General features: G+C 39.1%; 1 protein-coding gene across 1 annotated transcript; it reads left to right on the top strand.

Moving 5' to 3' along the window:
* The first annotated feature begins 919 nt into the window (after positions 1 to 919).
* LOC101847680 (transmembrane protein 179) lies at positions 920 to 8,096 on the top strand. Its single transcript, XM_005106875.3, has 4 exons — positions 920 to 1,868; positions 5,518 to 5,655; positions 6,810 to 6,894; positions 7,749 to 8,096. Exons 1-4 carry the CDS (start codon positions 1,573 to 1,575, stop codon positions 7,905 to 7,907), a joined length of 678 nt encoding a protein of 225 aa, XP_005106932.1. The 5' UTR covers positions 920 to 1,572; the 3' UTR covers positions 7,908 to 8,096.
* Positions 8,097 to 13,925: the final 5,829 nt, after the last annotated feature.

Consider the following 13,925-nt stretch of genomic DNA (forward strand, 5'->3'; position numbering starts at 1 on the left):
CCCACTGTTGGGCTACTCAGGTTTACTCTGTGTCCCACTCAGAGGTCTTTAACTTTCAAAGAATATTTTCTTCTTTAACATATAGATCTAGGCTTACATTATTTTGTCCTTTAAAATTTATTTCTCAGAAAGAAAAAACATTGAAAATGCAATGTACTGCGATCTTTACCGATATGCTTTCATTGTCATATCTTTTAAAATTAAGTCTAAAATGTTTTCCACTTCACTGGACCTGACTAGACCATTGCACGTTATTGTTTAGTAATCTGTGGTTCAATATGCAGAAACTATGAAGTAAACGATAATATTATAATAAATTGGCTCTAGCTATATCTTTAAAAATCAAAATAGCAACTGCATGCAGAGCACATTGAGTTGTGTTCTAAGAATTTTATAACAAATTGCATCAATACATGAACACATGTAGTTTCGATGATACATTTCTGTTTCCCACGACTAAAAAAAAAGACCCCCCCCCCCCCCCCACCTCACTTTTATAAAGTGATGTAGCCTACAATTAAGCGTTGGTTGAGTCTATTATATAAAAATATTTTTTAAATTCTATGGAAACCGGAGAATTAAGCTATTAAAAATAGAAATTTATAATACAACACACTGATTATAGAGACACACCAGGCTATCACATTTTTTTGAAAGAACAGATCATACATTTGCTTCTTTTACAATAACATAGACAGCATATTTTTAAATCCCGTTACTTATAGATAAAAGCTCCTTGCAGAAGACACAGTTTGTCTAACCCCATGTATCATAGGCACCTATAACTGTGCAATGATTTATAAAATGAATAGATCTATATAAAAACAATTATGATAATAAGACAAATAATAATAATAATAATAATAATAATAATAATAATAATAATAAAATTTTAAAACAATTATGATATCTATTCTACAACTACTAGATCTACTAGATTAGAATCTAGTATTAGATTTACTTTTTAAAAATACGTTTCGACGCTCAAGCGACAAGAGAAACGGGGTCAAGTGGTGACAATTATATACATGTATATTAAACGGCCTGCTTTTTGTAATAGTTATCAAGCCGGTTCATATTTTTTAGTGGAACGGTGTATGATAATTTCTTTTTATTCAAAGCAATCTCAAAGACCATTAAAAAATGTGATTGACATCTTGTAACTGGACAGAACCACAACCGTGGCGTATTTTGCAAAAACGATGAAAAAGTTAAAAAACGAAATCGGCGCACACTCTGTTCTCAGTAGCCGCCGCCCCCTCTTCACAAACGCAGTGACGAAGTTCTGTGAGTGATCACGAGTAGGCCTGGCCTAGGCTAGTCACGAGTCACGAGAGCTCAGCTTTCTCGTCAGGTCAAACGTCGGGGTCATGCGGATGTTGTGATTCGGAACGGGGGCTGGGCTGACTAGGACGATAGCAGTAAAATTAAGTTTAAACGTGAAGTGCTGCGCGGTGTGTTGGTACCAGAGCGAGAGTCAGTGTGTACTGTGCTGTGGTGTTGAATTGTCCAGTATACTTTAGCACGTCGTCGTGTATAAACTCAGCTGCTGTGTTAGACTTCCGCTTCAAAATGGGGATCCCGAATATGTTTGCATTGGCGCAAGTTATCCTGTACATTGTGACTTTCATTTTGTCATTTTTCGTTTGCGTCCCTGCTGGGGTGAACGTTGACGATTTTAACGGACACTGTCTTCTGTACGCGTCTGGAGACTGGACAGTTGAACAGTCAGGCCCTTTCATTGGGAACATAAGCTGGGGGCAAGATAGTGCGTGTAATTTCACTATTTTCATTGGAGTTATGTCCTTAATGATGGCTCTGTTTTATTCCTTCTGGACATCGATTTTGCTCGCAAGGGGAATGGAGAGGTAAGACACTAGTGTCAGTTTGTCAGTCAAGTCCGCCAAAAGCATCTTAAATTGTAATGTATGAAAACGCCTAAATGTTGACAGTCATAATGGACATCAATGACAATTGGCAATTGGCAATGGCAATGGTCAACATCAACAAGTATGACCGGTAAATTTTTACTTTCACTCCCGCACACAGATGCACTGTTTCAGGGGTCAAACTGCTGTACTGTTTGCTGCAGATCACACATAAAGCCACTAAAACTGTCGCAAATCAATTATTTTCAAGACAATTTCAAATCTAACTGTAAAATATCAAATTATGGGTGTAAAAACAGGGGGGCATGCCCCCCTGTAACCCCCCAGATTTTCTTTTACCCCAGTGGGGCAGGCCCCCCTGGAATCCCCCGATTGGTCCAAAGCATGTCTATCTCGGTTAAAATCAATCAAATATTTCAAAAAACATTAATTTGCGACGGAAATGAAGTTGATATTCGTGTTCAGCGCATCAATATTTAGTAGAAAATAGACAACTGGTAGCTGAGTGTGAGACGGGAGGGAAAGTAAAAAAATACCGTATGACCCCCCCCCCTCCCCATTTCCCCATTTCTTCAGATTCTTTTACCCCCCCCCCCCCACACACACACACACTCACACTGACACACACATTTGATGCATTAAAATTTTAAAATTTAATCTGTGGTCCCTTCCTTTTATGCCGTTACATGCTTTGGCTTTACACACTATTGAACTCTGTTCGCCTACCTACACTACAATAATTGAAGGTAGATAGAGGCCTGTATAATATCATATATGATAGTGCAGATTGTAATCAGTATTCGTTAAAGTTATGAAGGCCTTTTGCATCTTGGCGGAATATACTCAAAGTACTACGTCATGAGTGACTTATTGGAAGGACTTCCGTAACGAGCGACCACTATGAGACAGAGCAGAATTTAGGGGTAGGGTTTGGGGTAGGGTTAGGGTTAGGTCTAGGCCTCTTCTTTATTGTGTTTGATGGGGTGGTCGCTCGTTACTGAAGTCCTTCTGATTTATTATATTAAAAGTTTTTCTTGGGTGGTAGACATTGACTATCTATATATAGCGAGGAAGTAGATTGCCCAAATAACTCTTTCCCTCCCTTCTGATCTTGACTTCCTTGATCATGCTCCAAAGGAGAGACATCATCAGTATTCGGGATCAAAAAGATGTAAGGGTGTGTTTTCTGAGTTGTTTTTTTTGCTAGATCTCAGGAGTAGTTGGCTACTGGTTACTCAACTTGCATTATTGCCACTGATTTTTACGTTCATAATAATTATATGTGACCTTTTTCCCTACTCAGTTAGGTCCCTTGCCTTCTAGTCAGACAGTCGCTTTCTGATTTCGAAGGTATTCTACATGATGTTTTTATATTTTATCGACTAGAGTGCTTTCAGTTTTGGTAGGAGGAATTACTTTTCAATTTTGCCCGGGTGGTGATCGAAACCTACTCTTATCGAGTTTAGGACCACCAAGGGATCTTTTAAACGTGCAGCTTGCACATGGGACCTCTGAGATTTTCTGACTCTCATTCGAGAAGGCTGAGTCATACAACTTACCTACTCTAAGATCAGGGTTGCAGTTGAAAGACAGCAGTAAAAAGGAGCCAGGAGTATCAGAAGAAAGAGACTTTAGGAGCTCAGAGAAGCACAGGGGAAGGGTGGTAGTGGTGGAAGGGGGGGGGGGGTTGTCAAAAAGTGGAAATGAAAGTAGGTGATTGAACATGACTAATTGTCAGCAAGGTTGAGTTGGGAATGTTACGCTGGTGGCTAATCTCATATTTTGAAATTTTTTTTCTCATATACCTCTTCTTTCTTCTTTCAGTAAGTGCAGTTTGAGCTGCTGGCTGCAGGCATTATAGTCTTGTACTTTCTCTTCAACATCGTCAATTTGCCTCAGACTTAAAGACACACTGCTTACAAGTTAAAAATATATATTTCCTTTGTCTTAGTTTGTTTGCTCAAAAGTTTTTCTCTGCAGAAGTCTGATGTTGAACTATTCTCTCAGTGAAACCATCTTTCATTCTTGTTGGGGCTTCAGACCAGTCATGGAGAGTTGTGGTTAAATAAAATAGAAGCTAAACTAAATGAGAGAAAAAGAGAAAACTCCGATCAAACATTATACAATTCATTCATCCAGTGCCAGATCTGTGACAGACATCGGCGATCCTGGTTCTCCATTCATTCCTTTGCTCGGACTGATCTTTCCCCGTTCCCCATTTGTTTAGGTTCCCTAAGTTAAAGCAGGTTGCTCTGGGCCTACCCCTGCCTCATTTGCCTTCAATTTTGTCAGTGAGAGCTAGATATTCAAGACCTATCCTATTTATACAATACTCTGGGTCAATGTGGAGGCTGCACCTACTTTTGTCTGTTGCTGGAAATATTTTATAGGGCCCGTGTGCTCACTTGAACTGGCATGCATCAATCAAAGACTCAAACCTACCTTCTCTCACAAATGTACATGCAAAGTTTAGTCATTATATGGGCACTGGCACTCTTACACATTCACATTCATAAGCACACATAAAGGCTTGCAATGACACTGATAAACACTCTACTGTAAGCTCGCCAAAAAACATCGTAATATAACATGCTACAAAGATGCACAAAACACACTAATCTCTTGCCGCAAACAAAAGACACACACACACACACACACACACACACACACACACACACACACACACACACGCACGCACACACGTATGTTTTATTTTTTAAAATGCAGGCATTGAAAAAAAGGAAACTATGTACTTGTATTCTGTTACAACACATGAATTAATTGATTTTGTTATTGCCTGCCAACATGAGTCACGCACTACTTTTTGAAGCAAAAAAGTAAACCATCTATGAAAACCCAGAGTCCTCTTCTTGTGAGGGAGTAAAAACACCAGTACTTTTTGTTACAATAATAATATAATGATAATAGCAACAACAGTGTATCTGTGGGTGGTTGGTGGGTGCTCTGTTGTGGTTTGCTCCTTCTTTGTTATCAAACATCTATCATCCTTATCTCTCCTCCTTTTTGGTGTATGTTACTCTCTTGTAACACATCTATTCTTCGGCACTTGTTACTTGTGTGAAGGACCGACATCACTACACAAGGGGCATCCCCATAAGCGCTCCGTCCCCTGAAGAAGCACATCTCGAAGTGTGTAGATGCTGACGGTTCCAAGCAATGTTTAATTCCATAGTATAGCCTTCTGCTCCTCCCACTAAGTCTTGATTTTCTGCAGGCGCCCCATCCAACTCCAAGCTCACGAAGTCGCTCAAGATGATGGTATTCCGACTCTTCTTGTTCTTTTTCTCGTTTTTCCCTGACTGAACGCACAATTTCAGGTTTGTCAGGGCACAGCTTCCCTTCGGGTTTTGCTTTCCCAGTGAGCTCATCAGCCCACTCATTGCTCTTGACTCCAGCATGGCCCGGGGTGAAGCGCAAAGTCCAGAGCTTTATAAATAGAGTCTATTGTGTAAAAGAGTTGACAACATTATGGCCCCAAAATGGTTTTCATTTCACTAAATACCATGCTTAATTAGTGTGTTTAATTGTCTGTTTATATATACTCATACTGTGCCCATTTGTTGCGTTTTGAAGTGTTAAAAGTGTGTTCTGTTCTATGCGTTTGCAGTTCTTGGTTGGACTCGTTTTTGAACCTGATCGTCAACTCTGCCATGTCCATCTGTATCTTCTCCACGGCGCTCACGGTGAGCGTGGGCTTCCACGACTGGTGTGAGCTCATCACAGACGCAAAGTCGGGGATTGAGCGGTGTGTATAACTGGATCAGGGTTCACTTTGCTCACCTCTCTAGCCTCAACGATGTAAAATTTGGGGGTCATGTATTTTATCAGGGTTTTTTTACAATTTTAAATCATATTCAGTTCTTAAATGTTTTTAAAGCAGAAACTTAACTGTGAATGTGAAGTATTTAGACCAGGCTTGGGAGAACTGCAGCCCGCATGCCATATTTGGCCCTTTATTATTTCTTCTGGCCGACAAGTCGACCCAGTAATTGATAATGAATGTTGCCCACAGTGAGTTGATAAATTATTGGAGAACAAAACAGTCCGTTTGGAAAGTTATAATCTATAGTGCACGATCCAGCTTGAAGCGACGGATTAAATATTTAATCTCATGATGTGACCTTGAATGACATGATATGTCATATTACGCAATAATGTCAGTTTTAGTCTCACTTTTTAGAGCTCGGGTATTTCAACTGATCACGCTCAGTTTTCTCCTGCTTCGGTCCGCGAGATATTCGGAATCTCTTAATCCGACCTGCGACTCATGAAACTTTGTCTGCAAATAAATGTATAACTCTGATATTAGTTGATATATGTAATCGTACTGTCCCTGTGATGGTTTTGAACTGAAGTTATTGGAGCCTGTGCCTTATGGGGATTTTCTCACCATGAGTAAGCATGACCCTTCTTGCCCATGCCTGATTTAGACCAATGTCATGCGATCGTGTCACTGCTACTCATATGAAAAAGTTTCAAAAAGTTTCTCAGGTTTTCAGCCCAAGTGAATGGTTGGCGGGTGCTCTGGTGTGGTTTGCTTCTTCTTTCCTATCAAACATCTATCGTCCTTATCTCCCCTTCTTCTTTTTTTATGTTTGTTACTCTCTTGTAACACCTCTAATCTTCTGGCGCTCATATGATCTTATGCAGTTGCGAACCCCATGAAACTTCTACTAAAACTAAAAACACTTACTAAGACTAAAACTCTCAGCCCGAAGTGTACAGTTGTTAGCTGGTTCAAGTTCAAGTAACTCCTGCGCCCACTTGTGCTGCGAGATGTTGTTCTTGATTCTTTGTAAAGGATCACAGATTATTTGTAAAATTCTGTAAAATTCTTTTTATATACCGGTAATTATTCAGTTCTTATAATAATATGTTGTGTGTCTGTTCATTCTACAGCTGTGAAGATGGCCAATATCGAGCCATATTTAGAGATGTCAACATCCAGCACAGTCATTATTTCACACAGTGGCAATGTGCTCAGGTAACTCGCAGGTTTTTTTCCCCCTTCTAATTTTATGAGTGTAATATTTATAACATATATGTGCGTCAGAGAGAGAGAGAGAGAGAGAGAGAGAGAGAGAGAGAGAGAGAGAGAGAGAGGGAGGGAGGGAGGGAGGGAGGGAGGGAGGGAGAGAGAGCAAGAGGGAGGGAGGGAGGGAGGGAGAGAGAGCAAGAGGGAGGGGGGAGAGAGAGTGAGGTGGAGGGGGGGGGGGGAGAAAGAGAGAGAAAGTGAAAACGTGATTTTATGTGGGTGTGGACGGATGTGTGTGTGTGGATGGGTATGTGTGTAGCTATGTGTGTTTGCACTAGTATACTTGTGTTCGAGTTTCTACGAGTATGCTTCAGATGTTTTGCGTCTTTGGAAGTGACATGGAAAATCACCTGATGTTTTAAAAGTGTCACCTTTTCACAGATTGATGAGAGAGAGAGAGAGAGAGAGAGAGAGAGAGAGAGAGAGAGAGAGAGAGAGAGAGAGAGAGAGAGAGATTTACTCATGTCCTGTCTTGTGCGTGAGTGCACTTAACCTTTGTATCATCTACTGCCATTATAAACGACCAGGACAAAATTTCTCTATGCGAAATGAATAAAGATTGTCATGGTGCTCTGGTGTAGTTTGCTTCTTCTTTCCTGTCAAACATCTATCGTCCTTATCTCCCCTTCTTCTTTTTTATATTTGTTACTCTCTTGTAACACCTCTAATCTTCTGGCGCTCATATGACCTTATGCAGTTGGGAGCGCCGTAAAACCTCTACTAAAACTAAAAAGAAAAGATTGTCATTGTCATTATTAGATTTGTTTCTAAAGCTTGGTACATTTTTTTCTCTCTTCGTCCAGTTTGGCATCTGGTTCAGCTGGATGACCTGGCTAATCCTGGCCGTCATGTCCCTGGTCAGGATGTACAACTTCCACCGACAGGAAGCTTTCAGCGTCAGCATCAATCGCGAGCGGCAGCGACTTCTGCAGAAAGTAGGTCACGGAACAGAGCAGGCGTAAACTGGGAGGAGAGCGTTTCTCGTGTCGGAGCGAAACTTGCTGTGTTTGTTTGCTAGTGGGCAACTGCAGTCTGATGCGGATAACTCAAACATATCGGGGATTGACATATATATGGTCATTTTTAAGGACAAGCGGGCTAACCCAGATTTCGGGGGTTTCCAGAAATCTTGACCTACACCAAAAGTGGGCATTGCCCTACACTAAAAGTGGGCATTGCCCTACCTATAGGACAAGTTTGGTTTCATTGGTGTGTATATTTGTTTTGTCATAGAGAAATTTCTCCTTGTCTTTTAAGGAATCTGAATAAGGATTCTAAAACTTTACCTTTGATTTTTCTCAAAACAGCATTTTTGGGGATAGCCGCCTTGTGCTTAATAAAAGCGACCATATGTGTTCACCACATCCATAATTTGGTTTAACTGATAACACAAATAAAGAGGTGTCGATAGGGGTGTGTCAAATTGTTGTCGATAGGGGTGTGTCAAATTGTACGAGGTATCCATGATTTTGAGTTTTCCCACGTTCGTTTTATCTGTGCCCGACTGTATATACGGAAAGCTACAGGATCTTGTCTTTCAGCTGAATGCCTTTGCCTTTGATGTTTACTCGAACATTGACAGGGAAAATATGAGCAAGTAACCATGTCCACTCTTCACGTTGCCATATTTGGAAGTACCAGAAATTGCCTCAGCTCTTTTGCTCCCCCAGAAAGGTGCTAATGTCAATATGATATTATTATTCCAATATTATATAGTGATGATATTTGTGCAACTTTGAATTGCAGCCAGATTTTAGACTTCCAGTTTTAGAGAACACTGATGCTTGTCTTTGGAGAATCTGAGAGATAACTTCTGGTGTCGACACTCAATGCAATGTGTTTTCATGTGGAAGTTATAATTTTGTCTACTTTCAGAGTGTACCCCAGCCAACTTTCATCTGATAAACTTGTAGCTCAAGAATAGGTTCTCACTTTTTGAAAAGTATATCCTCTGAATTTCTTTTTTACTCATGACACTTTGTCTGTAAATGTATAACTCTGATATTAGCTGATATATATATATATCCGACCTGCGACTCATGAAACTTTGTCTGCAAATAAATGTATAACTCTGATATTTGTAGATATATGAAATCGTACTGTTCCTGTGATGGTTTGGAACTGAAGTTGTTGGAGCCAGTGCCTTATGGGGCTTTTTTCATCATAAGTAAGCATGACACTTGTTATTTTATAAATCTACATGGTCTGAATCTCCGTCTCAAATGAAATTCTTGTTATTTTTCAATATTGCAATATTTGTGTTTCAAAATAATGAACTGTTATTCTGGGGCAGGGAAGGAGAACAGCTTTTTAAAAAATACAGTGCAGTCCTCTGAAACCGAACATGCACCAATCCGACTACAGCAGTAAACCAAAAGAAAATGAAACCCTCGATTTTTTCTTCTGCTATTTGAACAGCCTCTCTAAACTGAAAACCCAGCTAAACTGAAGAAAATCTGGTGGTCCCGTAGATTTCGGTTTAAGCGGACTCCATTGTAGATAAAACTGTGCTGCAGTTGATCAGTTCATTAGTGCCTTAGACATCATTAGTCCTTCCAAGTAGTGTCTTAGACATCATTAGTCCTTCCAAGTAGTGTCTTAGACATCATTAGTCCTTCCAAGTAGTGCCTTAGACATCATCAGTGCTTATACATAGTGCCTTAGACATCATCAGTGCTTATACATAGTGCCTTAGACATCATCAGTGCTTATACATAGTGCCTTAGACATCATCAGTGCTTATACATAGTGCCTTAGACATCATCAGCGCTTCCACATAGTGCCTTAGACATCATCAGTGTTTCCTCGCTTACTTAGAGGTTACGGATACCATGGACGTGGCTTACTGGATAGCGTTACAGGAATGAAAGTTACAGTCCAGACTTTGCCAGTTGATTGCTGCAGATGCTGAGCCATTGCGTCTGTGGTTGGTGAAGTCTGTGTGTTATGACATCTGAGCTGAAGGATTTCATTGAACTGTACAGTGCAGCCTCTCTATAATGACATCGTCGAGAGCAGAAAAAGTGTCGTTATAGAGAGTTGTAGTTATAGAGAGGCAACCAAAAATATTACTAATGATATATAAGGAAAAAATCGGGACCTGGGCACCATGTGGCTATACAGAGGATGTCGTTATATTGAAGGTCGTTATAGAGAGGATGCACTGGATGTTAAAAGAGGCAGAAGCATAAGAAATGTGTAAATCGGCCAAATAAGTGGGTAGGGACAATCCTTTTATTGAAGGGCAAATATATATAAATAATGGCACGTATTACATAAAAGTAGGCTGTAAATTTCTACGTATTGAGGAATAAAAATAAGAGTCCAGGAAAAAAAAACTTGCTTGAATTCATTTTTTTAAAGTTTTTGTTTTTGGATGGTTGCTGTATTTTTCAACAACAGTATAGAATTTTGCAATATGTCAACATAGGCTTCCTCAGGAGCAAACATATTTTTGTGATAATCATCTCATAACTATTGACTCGGACCAGTAGCATCACTTCATGATTAGAAACAAAAACATCAGCTGCTGCTTACTAAAGTTTTGTGTTCTTATTCTTATGCACAGACATTTTAAAAATACTGCCGTCAACAGTGTCTAATGTAGTGGAAGAAGTTTTGAGAACTTAGATAGCACCTGCTGAATGCTTTTATTTTCCTCTTTTTTATTGCACTCAAAACTTTCTTTTATAAAGCTTCTAGTTTTTTTAATTATATAGGGAGAAGATTCATCTATTTCTGTTATTTACCTCTTGCCCCTTGGCTTTGCCTCTCTCTGTTATTTGTATCTGTCTCACTCTCACTTCCAATGTGTTGTATTCAGTCATTTGGCATAAATTTTATTCCAATGTGTTGTATTCAGTCATTTGGCATACATTTTTTTCAGTTCTGACACGCATATTATGTTCTCTTCATTACTTCATTTGACCTATTTTAAATGCCTCCCGTTCTATAATGATTAACAATAAAATATTGCCTTTAAAAATATTGCCTTTATTTCCCTATCCGTATAAAAATTTGCACATTTACATCTGCTACTGCGTAATATTTTATATTATTGGTGTATAAAAATGTTGTTGAGAATTTGTTTATAAAAATCTTATTTGTGTTATTTAAATTCCACTGCTTTCCTTCATATATGATCATTTCCCCTGTTCCAGCTGTTTAAAAAAAAATAAGTTGTGCCATTTTTTCATAGTATGAACTTCCATTTATAAAAAAAGAATAGAGTCCATCTCTATTGTTGATTAAAGTGTGTGGGTAGATTTGGTGAGACAAACACTACCTGTTTTGTTCATTGATAGTGTTGTTTGTGCGAGTTATTCTTTATAAAATAGAAGTATGAAAAAAATAGTTGTTTAGTGTGTGTGTGTGTGTTGATAATTTGTATTCATGTGAAATTCAACCCACCAACTGCGTTGAGACTGTAATAGCTTTATCCTGGGATGTAATTTGATAGAACTGACATCCCAGCGTTATCATTGATTTTATGTAGATTTACTCTTGCCAGCAGAGCTCATTGCCAGGTCCTAATGAGGGTGGGCTGTAGCAGCTGTGACAGGTGTGTGGCTGGCGTGTCAGGGAGGCGAGTGGGTACACACCTGGTGCTACCCGAGGGTCGTGACGCGACGCGACCGATGTGTTGTTATTGCAACACAATGGTGGTTGCTTCATAATGTAGTCAAGATCTTTTCCTCCTATTTTCTGACATTTGAGTTGAGTCACACTACAGTAGGCTTACTGTTGAGAACTAGATCCGCGAGGTGGGTGGTTGGCAGGTGCTCTGGTGTGCTTTGCTCTTTCTTTCCTGTCAATTATCTATTATCCTTATTAAATATCTCTCCTCCTTCTTTTAGTTATATGTTACTCTCTAGTAAACTCCTATAATCTGGGGCACTTTTATGACCTAATTGTGTTGCAAATGCTATAAAACTTGTACGAAAACTAAAAAGAAAAAAAAAGATCCTCAAGTATCTACTGTTGACTTGAAGTGAAAGTTAAAGTAGCTGTTAATTATAGTCATAGTCTTGTGTACCTACCAGCTGATAACCCACACGACTCCACAGTTACTTGTTTGGCTGGCCTGATTGTTCCAGCTTACCATCTGTCTTGGGGGGGGGGGGAGGGGGGATGTAAAGTGTGACAGACAGATGCTTTAAACATCATTCACATTACATATATGAACAATCTTTTCTGCATAATGTTCTGTTGTTATGTGCAGTGCTGCACTGACATGACATGGCAAAATAAAAAACTCTTGCATGTTTAGTTTAGAGAGAGAGAGAGAGAGAGAGCAAGAGAGTGTATCACTAGTCCAATATTGTGAGTACAGCTGACAGTGTAGGGGGACATTGTGAGCCTTTTGTTTCATGGGACAAAAGAGTCATTTGTGTCGATGGTGCTAGCAGTTGTTGTAGTTAGCAATAGGCTGTTTCATCGATGGTGCTAGCAGTTGTTGTAGTTAGCAATAGGCTGTTTCATCGATGGTACTAGCAGTTGTTGTAGTTAGCAATAGGCTGTTTCATCGATGGTGCTAGCAGTTGTTGTAGTTAGCAATAGGCTGTTTCATCGATGGTGCTAGCAGTTGTTGTAGTTAGCAATAGGCTGTTTCATCGATGGTGCTAGCAGTTGTTGTAGTTAGCAATAGGCTGTTTCATCGATGGTGCTAGCAGTTGTTGTAGTTAACAATAGGCTGTTTCATCGATGGTGCTAGCAGTTGTTGTAGTTAACAATAGGCTGTTTCATCGATGGTGCTAGAAGTTGTTGTAGTTAGCAATAAGCTGTTTCATCGATGGTGCTAGCAGTTGTTGTAGTTAGCAATAGGCTGTTTCATCGATGGTGCTAGCAGTTGTTGTAGTTAACAATAGGCTGTTTCATCGATGGTGCTAGAAGTTGTTGTAGTTAGCAATAAGCTTGTGTTTGAAGGCTTGTGACACCCAAAGAAACAATTTTCTCTGCTGTAGAGGTTTTGTTTTGTATAAATTTTGAACACGGTGAGTTTAGCCAATACCCAACCACAAGGGTAATTAATGTATGCGTTGGCAACAGAAAGTAAACTATTAATAAGCGACTTTACATATTATTTAATGAACACAAATAATTTTTATTTGTTCCATCCTCCATTCCATCCTCCATTAAAGCATAGATCGAAATGGTAGTGTTTAATGGGACAAGCAGAGTTAGTGTTTTGGGTGGAGACTGCTCTGAAAAATTGGATAAAATTCTGTGACTCTTAATGACAAGTGTGATCCGTGATCCAGCATGCAGACAGTTTTAGAGTAGAAAGAACCTGGATAGGGCCGCTGAAATTTGAGGCAAGTTGTGGCTGGCTATGAGACATACGTGTAGCATGGACGCTACAATAGGAGATTTCTGTGGTTGGTTTCACATTGATGTTCTCAGAATACAATTTTATTGATGTTCTCAGAATGCAATTTTATTGATGTTCTCAGAATGCAATTTTATTGATGTTCTCAGAATGCAATTTTATTGATGTTCTCAGAATGCAATTTTATTGATGTTCTTAGAATGCAATTTTATTGATGTTCTCAGAATGCAATTTTATTGATGTTCTCAGAATACAATTTGTTGTCATGTCAGAGACTAAGAGGAAGAGATAGATAGATACACTTGTGTCCTTTCCTCCCAAAATTGTACGTAGTATGAATTGGTCAAACAATGGAATGGAATATTTATCCTTACTTGCACTGTTGTAGGTTAGAGGCTTGAGGATTAGTAATGCATTAGTTTGAAATGAATGTTTTTGTTATTGCGCTTGAAAAATGGGTCTTGTATATGGGCTGTGCGTATTTATCTGTGCTTTAAAGTTTGATAATATAGTGTTTTTCTCAGACAAGAGTTAGGTTATTTTGTATTTTCTATTGTTAGAAGAGTACAAGTGTCTGTGATTTATACACTTTCCCCTTCCATGATTTTTAAACATTTTAATTGTGTGTGTGTGTGTGTATATATATATATAT

The sequence above is a fragment of the Aplysia californica genome, unplaced genomic scaffold, assembly GCF_000002075.1.
Source record: "Aplysia californica isolate F4 #8 unplaced genomic scaffold, AplCal3.0 scaffold00561, whole genome shotgun sequence".
Classification (NCBI taxonomy): domain Eukaryota; kingdom Metazoa; phylum Mollusca; class Gastropoda; order Aplysiida; family Aplysiidae; genus Aplysia; species Aplysia californica.